Below are 11,721 nucleotides of genomic sequence, written 5' to 3'. Positions count from 1 at the left end.
AAGAGCGAGACTCCGTCTCAAAAAAAAAAAAAAATAAAATAAAATAAAATAAAATAAAATAAAATTTAAATAGTAAGTCAATAAAGTGTACAGCCTTCACAAAAATCCAAATGGAGAAAATGTAATGTGTACTACCTTCTCATAGAAATCCAAAATAAAGTGCAGCAAGAAAGTACTGTTGCTCTCCAAGCGCATTGCAGTAGTGGACAGGCACCCTACATAGTGGATCAGTTTAGACACAGAGTTCATGGATCCACCCAAAGTTGTCTCTCTGCAATAAGAAACCGATAACATTCAGATATAGAGTAGCAAAAGTGCTCACAATTCCAATGCTAAAGCAAAAAGTTGGTGAATATTTTAAACACTTTCAGTGCTCCAATGTATAATTCGCTTTTTAGAAAAATCACAGTGATTAATCATAAAACTACACTTAGCCCTCCAGAGAACCATTAAGATGAATTCATAGAACATTCTAAGCAACCAGACTCTACTAGTAAATAACAGAGAAATAAGGTAATATGCTCCAAGTAGATATGAAAATTCTCAAGTGAGAGATATAAAAACCACTAGAAAAACAGGTATTCCATTAATAGTTAAGGGGGGAAAAAAGTTCACATAAAAGTGACATGAAAAATTCAGGGCAGGACACAGTGGCTCACACCTGTAATTCCAGCACTTAGGGAGGCCAAAGTGGGCAGATCTCTTGAATCCAGAAGTTTGAGACCAGCCTGGGCAACATGGCAAAAGCCCATCTTGACAAAAAATACAAAAATTAGCTGGGGTGGTGGCACACGTCTGTAGTTCCAGCTACTTAAGAGGCTGAGGTGGGAGGATCGCTTGAGCCCAGGAGGCAAACGCTGGTGAGTGAGACTGCACCACTGCACTTTAGCCTGAGCAACAGAGCAAGATTCTGTTTCAAAAAAAAAAAAAAATCAGTCCAGATGCAGTGGCTCACACCTGTAATCCCACCACTTTGGGAGGCCAAGGCAGGCAGATCGCTTGAGGTCAGGAGTTTGAGACCAGCCTAGCCAACATCGTGAAACCCTGTTTCTACTAAAAATACAAAAATTAGCCAGGCATGGTGGTGGGCACCTATAATCCCAGCTACTTAGGAGGCTGAGGCAGGAGAATCACTTCAGGAGGTGGAGGCTGCAGTGAGCCGAGATCATGCCACTACACTACAGCCTGGACAACAGAGCAAGACCCTGTCTAAAAAAAATTCAGCATAAAATGTGAAAATGGACAAAATTATACAGTAAACTAGAAAAAATGAGAACTGAGTTATCCCAACCAAGTCAAAAGTGGTTTAAAGGAATAAACATTAAAACGACTTTAGGAATCATTTCCTATGCTGTCAGTAACATTGCAACACAGATTGAAGGAAACCTACAGTACCCAAATCAAAACTCAGTTTTGCCTGAATTCCTTAGTTAAAATGCTGTTAAACATATTTTCACTTGAATTTGGCTGGGTGCAGTGGCTCATGCCTGTAATCCCAGCACTTTGGGAGGTTGAGGAAGGCAGATCCCCTGAGGTCAGGAGTTTAAGACCAGCCTGGCCAATATGGTGAAACCCCATTTCTAAAAATACAAAAATTAGCCAGGCGTGGTAGTACACACCTGTAATCCCAGCAACTAGGTAGGCTGAGGCAGGAGAATCCCTTGAGCCCGGGAGGTGGAAGTTGCAGTGAGCCAAGATTGTACCACCGTACTCCAGCCTCACCTGGGTGAAAGAGACTTTGTCTCAAAAAAAAAAAAAAGCAAAAGCAAAAGAAATATATGTATTTTCACTTGAATTCAATTCAATCCTAAAAGAGAATTAGCAAAATTTTTGGCATCTTTTATTCTTCTAGTAAAAAATAGATCTGGGTATTTTATATTCTCCCTGGATCAACGAATGGAGTCTCTTACAGCACATATGGGTATTAGTTCAATCCATCCACCTACTCACCCCTGTCCTTTAATGCAATGTTAAATGGATTAGGAAAAGACTTAGAAATTTGAATTCATAGCTTTACACTCCTATCTAGGTAGTCAACAATGGTTATGTATAAGGAAAAGAACATGTATAATCTTAGTTTCAGAGATGATGATGACTGAACTACTGCTCACCACCATGATAGTTCAGTGCCAGGGTAATCAAGGAAGGATCAGGAGACCATTCAAATAGGCAAGCATCTACACATAGCCAGCTGGCTATTTGCAAAACTGTATCTTTTTTTTTTTCTTTTTTGAGATGGAGTCTTGCTCTGTCACCCAGGCTAGAGTGCAGTAGTGTGATCTCGGCTCACTGCAACCTCCTTCTCCCAGGTTCAAGCAATTCTCACGCCTCAGCCTCCTGAGTACTTGGGATTACAGGTGTATGCCACCATGCCCAGCTAATTTTTATATTTTTACTAGAGATAAGGTTTCACCATGTTGGCCAGGCTGATCTCAAACTCCTGACCTCAAGTGATCTGCTGGCCTCGGCCTCCCAAAGTGGTGGGATTATAGGTGGTAACTGTATCTTAACTATGAATTTTGCTAACACTTGGCAACTGTGTCTGAAATAATTTAAAACAATGACAATTGCTCAGAACAGCCTCTTTTGAAGTGTTTCTCCACAAGACACTATTGGCATTTTGGATGAAACAATTCACTGTTGAGGACTGCCTCCTACTCCCCACCCACTGGAGCACATTGAGCATCCCCATCTCCCACATACTAAATGATGGTTGTAACCTCTTCCCATTCACTGTGACAACCAGAAATGCCTTCCTTCGAGAACCACTGTTAAGAAGTTTTCTTCCCTTCTCTTCTTATGATATATAGCTACAATTTACTGCCTTTTTGACAGTGATATGGCATATGGCCACATGACAGAAACAGGGCATTACATCTATATTTACTAAATAAAGAAGTATTGAAAACTTGAGCTATACTATATAATGCCAAATACTGATATGACAAGCAAAATTATCTACATGTATGTCCATCTATTTAAGAATTTTAGAAAGCAGAATTCCTTTTTAAATTGTCTCCCTTAACTTATGACACTAATAAAAGAGGAATCCTAAGATTTTTGGAAAGATAATACAGAAATTGTAAGGCAGCTATTTCAGGGGTACTGCAGACTTACATTGCAAATTGGCCAAAGATTACAGATGCAAATATACTATTTTGTTAAATCTCTTGCTTATCTGGGGAATAGGGAATGAATAAATATGGGTCCAGGCTCAGTAGCCCACAGAGGGGAATGCACATTAGGGAAAACCACAAGTAAAAGAGAGGAATTTCAGGCTGGATGTGGTGGTTCATACCTGTGATCTCAATACTTTGGGAGGCCAAAGCAGGAGGATAGCTTGAGCCTAAGGGTTCAAGACCAACCTGGACAATACAGTGAGACCATGTCTCTATAAAAAATTTAAAAATTAGCCAGGCATAGTACTACACGCTTGTGGTCACAGCTACTCAGGGGCTGAGGTGGGAGGATTGCTTGAGCTTGGGAGGTCGAGGCTGCAGTGAGCTAAGACTCCATTACTGTACTCCTGGGAGACAGAGCAAGACCCTTTCTCAAAAAAAAAAAAAAAAGGCAGGGGGGAGTAATTTCAAACCTACTATTCTTAATGTAACTTAGGTAGAAGAGATTAAATATTTAAATGGAATTTCTTTATAATAGTAGTTCTCAAACTTCAGCTTGCACCAGAATTATGGTGGTGTTAAAACAGATTATTAGGCCCCAATTCCAGAGTTTAATTCAGTAGATCTAGGGCAAGACCTGAGATTTGCAACTCTAACAAGTTTCCAGGTTATACTGATGATCCAAGGACCATATTTTGAGAAGCACAGCTTTACAAGATGTTTACTACCCACTAACACTCCACTTCCTTCTAAAAGTGATCAGATGTATATGGAAACAATGTAATAAGGAATAGGAAGAATTAAAAACAATTTTCCAGGCCGTAAGAAGCTTCTATTCTCTATTCTCCTACCAAAGTAGGAAACCACTATAGGGATAAGAACATACAGAAAAATGAGTCTGGCCTGAACTTTTAACCAAGCTAACCACCAGTTATTTATAACTGAAGCTAAGGGGAATTTGAACATTGGTTAGATATTTGAAGACATTAAGAACTATTGGCTGGGCATGGTGGCTCCTGCCTGTGATCCCAGCACTTTGGGAGGCCAGGTCACTTGATGTCACGAGTTCAAGACCAACCTGGCCAAAATGGTGAAACCATCTACTAAAAACCCAAAAACTAGCTGGGTATGGTGGCACATGCCAATAGTCCCAGCTACTTGGGAGGCCAAAACAGGAGAACTGTCTGAACCCAGGAGGCAGAGGTTGCTATCATCACTCCACTGCACTCCAGCCTAGGCAAAAGTGAGACTCTGTCTCAAAAAAAAAGAACTACTAATTTTTTAGGTGTCATAATGGTATCATTTTTTACAGTTGAAACAAGAACTGAGTTTTGCTTAAAAATAATTGAAGAGGGCATGGTGGCTCACGCCTATAATCCCAGCACTTTGGGAGGCCCAGGCGGGAGGATCAAAAGGTCAAGAGATCGAGACCATCCTGGTCAACATGGTGAAACCCTGTCTCTACTAAAAATACAAAAACTAGCTGGGAATGATGGCGCACACCTGTAGTCCCAGCTACTCAGGAGGCTGAGGCAGGAGAATTGCTTGAACCCAGGAGGCAGAGGTTACAGTGAACCGAGATTGCGCCATTGCACTCCAGCCTGGGTAACAAGAGCGAAACTCCGTCTCAAATAATAATAATAATAATAATTGAAGAGATAAATCTTAATGTTTTAGTTAACAACAAAAAAAAAAAAAATTGAAGAGAATGGTCAAAGGTACTTAGATGAAAAAAGGTTAACCAAGAGTTGATAACTGTTGAAGATGGGTAATGGGCACAGAATGGTAACACTGCAGTATTTTCTCTACTTTTGACTCAATTTGTAATTTTCTATAATATAGTTCTTCAACTGCTGAAAAATAATGTGAATGACAATAGAATTTAGGAGAAGCAGCCAGGCGCAGTGGCTCACACCTGTAATCCCAGCACTTTGGGAGGCCAAGGTGGGCAGATCACCTGAGGCCAGGAGTTTGAGACCAGCCTGCCTAACAAGGTGGAACCCCATCTCTACTAAAAATAAAAAAAATAAAAAAAACTTAGCCAGGTGCGGTGGCACATGCCTGTAGTCCCAGCTACTCAGGAGGCTGAGGCAGGAGAATCATTTGAAGCTGGGAGGCAGAGGTTGCAGCAAGCTGACATTGCATCACTGCACTCCAGCCTGGGTGGCAGAACAAGACTCTGTCTCAAAGAAAAAAAAAAGAATATAGGACAAGGCAAATATTTTTGGTAGAAAGAAGCAAAACAACCTGATTAGGCAGTGCCTTGAAATTTAGTCTTTTACTTTTTTTATATAAATATAAGTGTCGTACACCAGTTAACACGATAGTCTTTTACTTTTATTTTGAAGGTAAAGCACACATTTAACAAAAATTTAGGGCTTATATTTTAAACTCCAAGTTAAGATAAATTAATGGATATAACCAAAATACAGCTTAGAAACATAAAAACAAAGTTGTACAGCAAAATTGCCTTAGAGATTTTTCTAGCCATCATGAAAATTGGCTTTACATATAAGAATATATTTTATAAAATGAGTTAAACTGAATGGAAGTCAAAGTCTAATCTCAGCTCTCTAGTGTTTTGCTCTATTAACTCTTGAAGTCACTTAGCAAATAAGGGGTTGCTTTTTGATTTACATAATAGAAACTTAGAGAATTAACCTTCCTCTCAGGATTGTGGGGGAAGAAGAGTGTAAAGTCACAGAAAAGTCTTCTAGAAAGTACTACTAAGCATTTACATGAAAAAATTAGGTTTCATGCCACACTATTAAACATATGCAAACATCTGTATACAGATTGTCTCTTGTGGAAGACTGTTAGATAACTCACAGAGGACTGTTTGTAACAGGTTTCATGTGAATGTCCATAGAAAGCCACAACAGCCAATTCTGCAGTAGCTCTTTCAGACTCTGAAGAACACTACACTGAAGAGGGCAAAACAAAACAAAACAAAATCATGAAATCATTCAGACATAACAGTGTTCAGAACTAACAGAGGCTTTGAGATGGAAAGGATCACGGAGATGATCACATCCAATTTGGAACCCAACAGCTGCTGCTACAACATGATCAGTCTCCAGGAGACAAATGCCAAGTACAAGTTTATTTTGCCATTTTCTCTATAAGAAACATACCTCAGCAGGATGGCCCAACTTATCAGCCTAGGAATAGAGTTTTCTCTAAATTAAATTCATTTATAACAAATATTACATCATCAAATAAAAACAGCATCTTTATCGACCCCTCTCAGAGATCTTTTGAAGTTGCTACAGATATGAGTTCCTCTCTCTTTCTTACCTTATGGTCTACAATTACAATTTGCCGCCTTTTTTGACAGTCACAAAAATTTATCTTATCTTCTGTGACTTTGGAAAACAAGCAATTCTAGTCTTTCTTTTCTTCTTTTTTTTTTTTCTTCCAGAGACGGGGTCTCACTATGTTGCCCAGGCTGGAGTGCAGTGGCTATTCACAGGCGCGATCCCACTACTGATCAGCATGGGAGTTTTGACCTGCTCCGTTTCCGACCTGGGCCGGTTCACCCCTCCTTAGGCAACCTGGTGGTCCCCCGTTCCTGGGAGAGCATCATATTGATGCCGAACTTAGTGCAGACGCCCAATCGGCATAGCGCACTACAGCCCAGAACTCCCAGGCTGAGGCGATCCTCCCACCTAGCCACCGTGCCCAGCTCTAGTCTTTCTTTTCTCAGGCCTTGCCTTGATTTCCCAAGCCTCAGTCACATACAAAAACATACAATGATCACAGAAATTAATCCATGGCATTTATGATGATAAACCACAATATCTATAAATTTGAAAGCAATCAATATCATCCCAAAATCTAATACAACGAAACTTTCATAAAAAACATTCTTACTAAATAATGGCCTACTGATTTCAGTATTTCTAGTGATAGAGTGCTCACTGCTACTTCACAGAACAGTTCAATTAATATTTTTTTTTGACAAATTGCATTCAGGTTAGAAGTAGTAGTTGAGGCCAGCCGCGGTGGCTCACGCCTGTAATCCAAGCACTTTGGAGGCCAAGGCAGGCGGATCACCTGAGGTCGGGAGTTCAAGACCAGCCTGACCAACATGGTGAAACTCGTCTTAAAAATAAATAAATAAATAAATAAAAATTTTAAAAAAGTAGTTGAAAGCAACTCTGGAATCATCTAAGACAATAGTCTACTTCAGTGTCAACCAAGGAATTTTACCATTTGAAAAGATATTCAACATTATGTTATATTATCATTTTTTTAAATTTATTTTTAATTTTTGTGGGTACACAGTATATACATACCATGTCATATTTAGAAAACAAAAATCTTGGCCAAACACAGTGGCTCATGCCTGTAATCCCACCGCTTTGGGAAGCTGAGGTGGGCAGACCCCTTGAGCCCAGGAGACTGAAACCAGCCTAGGCAACATGGCAAAACTCTCTCTCTACTAAAAACATAAAAATTAATCAAGCATGTTGGCACGTGCCTGTAGTCCCAGCTACTCAGGAGGCTGAGCTAGGAGGATAGTTTGAGCTCAGGAAGCAGAGGTTGCAGTGAGCCAAGATCGCACCACTGCACACCAGCCTGATCAACAGAATGAGATCCCCATCTCAAAAAAACAAAAGAAGGCCGGGCGCGGTGGCTCACGCCTGTAATCCCAGCACTTTGGGAGGCCGAGGCGGGTGGATCACGAGGTCAAGAGATCGAGACCATCCTGGTCAACACGGTGAAACCCCGTCTCTACTAAAAATACAAAAAATCAGCTGGGCATGGTGGCACGTGCCTGTAATCCCAGCTACTCAGGAGGCTGAGGCAGGAGAATTGCCTGAACCCAGGAGGCGGAGGTTGCGGTGAGCTGAGATCGCGCCATTGCACTCCAGCCTGGGTAACAAGAGCGAAACTCCGTCTCAAAAAAAAAAAAAAAAAAAAAAAAAGAAAGGTATAAGGGGCCAGGTGGGGTGGCTCACACTTGTAATCCCAGCACTTTGGGAGACTAAGGTGGGTGGATCACTTGAGGCCAGGAGTTCAAGATCAGCTTGGCCAACATGGCAAAACCCCGTCTCTACTAAATATACAAAAATTAGCCAGGCATGGTGGTGGGCACCTGTAACCCCAGCTACTCAGGAGGCAGAGGCAGGAGAATCACTTGAACCCGTGAGGCAGAGATTGCAGTGAGCAGAGATCACCCCATTGCACTCCAGCCTGTGCAACAAGAGTGAAATTCCATCTCAAAAAAGAAAGAAAAAGAGAGAGAGAGACAGAGAGACAGAGAGAGAGAGAGGGATGGAGGGATGGAGGGAAGGCAGATATGAGGTTTTTATGTTCATGGTGATAAGAGGGCATAGGGGTTTTTTTTCTTTTTTTTTTTTAAGACAGGATCTCACTCAGTTGCCCAAACTGGAGTGCAGTGACGTCATCTTAGCTCACTGCAACCTTTGCCTCCCAGCTCAAGCAATTCTCTGGCCTCATCCTCCCAAGTAGCTGGAGTTACAAGTGCGTGTTACTACCGCCAGGCTGATTTTTGAATTTTTAGTAGAGATGAAGTTTGACAATGTTGGACAGGCTGGTCTCGAACTCCTGACCTCAAATGATCCACCCACTTCAGCCTCCCAAAGTGCTGGGATTACAGGCATGAGCCACTGCACCCGGCCAGTTTTTGCTTTTTAAAAACAAGATTGAGAAACACAGCTCTACCCGACATGTGAGCCTTTTCTACATAAATATCCTGAATAGACAGCCATTAAATCTCTGCCTGAACTACTTCACTGTTAAGAAATATATCACCTCTGAAAGTCCTTTATTCCATCATGAGTCTGCTCTGTTACGAGATACTGCCCTACATTTGCCTCTGTTCCTTGCAGCTACACAGAGATCTCCTTTCATGTGACAATCCTTCAAATATTGAAAGGGAACCAGAAAATCTTAGTCTTTTTTCCTCCAGGCAAAATATCCCAAGTTCATTTACTATCTCAAGTTGGAAAACTTCAAGTCATCTTACATCATATACGCTTTATCTTCAGTCACCATATCCTATCATTTTTTTTTCTTCAAAATGTCCTACTTGTTCATTTTCTTCCCAATCCCACTATAACTACCATAGACCGGGCCTTCACATCTTTGAGGTCATTTTATCCTTCTAGCTAGTCTCCTTTATTCTTGTATCATCTCCCAAACCCCAACACTTTCCTCATGGCTGCTAGACTCTTGTTATTTAAGCACTCCATCCACTGCATCCTCCTCCTTTCCAAGAACTTGCAGTGTACATCCCATTAGCTAAGTAACAGCACCTTTCTTTTCATCCAGTAATCTCACTCCTATATAGGTATGCCAAGGGAAGAAGTTTAAAATATATATATAAAATGAAGATGCTCAAGACTGTTATTTGACAAAAGAGACAAATTAGAAATAATAGAGGCCAGGTATAGTGGCTCATGCCTGTAATCCCAACACTTTGGGAGGCTGAGGTGGGAGGATCATTGGAAGCCAGAAGTTCGAGACCAGCCTGGGCAACATAGCAAGACCTTGTCTCTAAAAAAAATTTTAGGACGGGGGCAGCGGATAACACCTGTAATCCCAGCATTTTGGGAGGCCGAGGTGGGTGGATCATGAGGTCAAGAGATCGAGACCATCCTGGCCAACATGGTGAAACCACAACTCTATAAAAATACAAAAATTAGCTGGGCATAGTAGCGCACGCTGTAGTCCCAGCTACTCGGAAGGCTGAGGCAGGAGAATTGCTTGAACCCGTGAGGCAGAGGTTGAAGTGAGCCAAGATTGCACTACTGCACTCCAGCCTGGCGATAGAGCGAGACTCTGTCTCAAAAAAAATTTTTTTTAATTAGCCAGGTTTGGTGGCACATGCCTGTAGTCTCAGCTACTTGGGAGGCTGAGGTGGGAGAATCCCGTGAGCCCAGGAGTTCAAGGTTACAGTGAGCTATGATCATGCCACTGCACTCCAGCCTGGGCAATAGAACAAGATCCTGTCTCTAAAAAGGAGAGAGAGAAATAATAATAAATTACTAAATAAATTATGGTGGTAAGGACTATGGTGCCACTATTAACAACATTATGATGACTATGAGGAAATACGAAAATTATTACGTATTCTGATTTTTAATCACGTATTTTGATTTTTATGTTAATTACGTATTCTGATTTTTAAATTTATGTCTACTATGTTTGCAAGTATATGGAAAATCATAAATCAATAAGAATGTTAATTGAAAAATTAACATTCCAAAACAAATGTAACAACATTTGTGTAGATTTATGGGGTCTTTCCCATACAAAATTCTTCAATGAGATCGGGCACAATGGCTCACGCCTATAATCCCAACACTTTGGGAGGCTGAGGCAGGCAGATCACCTGAGGTCGGGAGTTTGAGACCAGCCTGACCAACATGGAGAAACCCCGTCTCTACTAAAAATACAAAATTAGCCAGATGTGGCGGCACATGCCCATAATCCCAGCTACTCAGGAGGCTGAGGCAGGAGACTCGCTTGAACCCGGGAAGCAGAGGTTGTGGTGAGCCAAGATTACGCCATTGCACTCCAGCCTGGGCAACAAAGAGCGAAACTCCATCTCAAAAAAAAAAAAAATTCTTCGATGAAAAGAAGTTGTTTGCTGATAGGCATAACTGACCAGGACCAAACAAAACACACTGAAAATATGAAAATATTTTAATAGACATTAAAAATACTATTCATTTATTAGACTAGGCTGGGTAATCAAGCTATACAATAAGGCAATAACTAGTTACTACAGGCCTCAGAAACTCATGTTTAGCTAATTCTACCATATTTCACATTCCTGTCACCTCCCAATATGTAAGCCCGTTTAGTCACTTTTTCTTCCTTGTCTCTCTGCTTGTCCCCTTTCATTGATCCTGTCCTTTCCAAATCTCTCAATTGCAGTATCCAGAACCTCTGTTCTGTGGTAACCTAAACGTATACCTTCATGTTCTACAAAGTACGATTTCTCTGTCTTCTTACCTTAATCATATCCTAGCTCTCCACCAACAAACCAGGTCACTGCTTCCTCTGAATACATTTCCATATTCCACCTTAACAACTAGATGTAAGCACTGCCCTATACCAAGCTTCCCACTGCTAATGTGGAACAGAATATAAGCCCCTTCTTTGAGAAGATAAATATAAAATGAAAAATAAATCCTACTTTAAGAAGGAAATCAGATTTAATTTAATAGATAACACAGGCCAGGTGTAGTGGCTCACACTTGTAATCCCAGCACTCTGGGAGGCTGAGGTGGGTGGATCATCTCGGGTCAGGAGTTCGTGACCAGCCTGGCCAACATGGCAAAACACCGTCTCTACTAAAAACTACAAAAAATTGGCCGGGCGTGGTAGCAGGCATTTTTAATCCCAGCTACTCAGGAGACTGAGGCAGGAGAATCACTTGAACCTGCTAGGCTGAGGTTGCAGTAAGCTGAGATCATGCCGCTGCACTCTAGCTTGGGTGACACAGCGAGATTCCATCTCAAAAAGAAGAAATGATAATATACAGAAATCAAATGCATCTTCTATTTAATCAGGTGCCACAGAAAAAAACTGCCTTGTTTAAGTATGTTTACAAATAATCTGTGAG

The 11,721-nt window shown here is 41.1% G+C and overlaps 1 protein-coding gene across 4 annotated transcripts in view; it reads right to left on the bottom strand.

The window, feature by feature from the left end:
* The window catches only part of CENPI (centromere protein I), a 72,432-nt gene that overhangs the window by 27,160 nt on the left and 33,551 nt on the right, over positions 1-11,721 (bottom strand). For all 4 annotated transcript variants that reach the window (XM_032257791.1, XM_032257793.1, XM_032257792.1 and 1 more), the window contains 2 exons: positions 5,949-6,043; positions 136-271 (listed from right to left, as the gene is read on the bottom strand). In XM_032257791.1, the coding sequence (XP_032113682.1) occupies positions 136-271; positions 5,949-6,043 (231 nt within the window). The remainder of the gene's footprint in view (positions 1-135; positions 272-5,948; positions 6,044-11,721) is intronic.

Source organism: Sapajus apella, unplaced genomic scaffold, assembly GCF_009761245.1.
Source record: "Sapajus apella isolate SASKATOON/1434 unplaced genomic scaffold, GSC_monkey_1.0 scaffold98, whole genome shotgun sequence".
Lineage (NCBI taxonomy): Eukaryota > Metazoa > Chordata > Mammalia > Primates > Cebidae > Sapajus > Sapajus apella.
The sequence above is the reverse complement of the archived record's forward strand: the minus strand, read 5'-3'. Positions and strand labels throughout refer to the sequence as shown.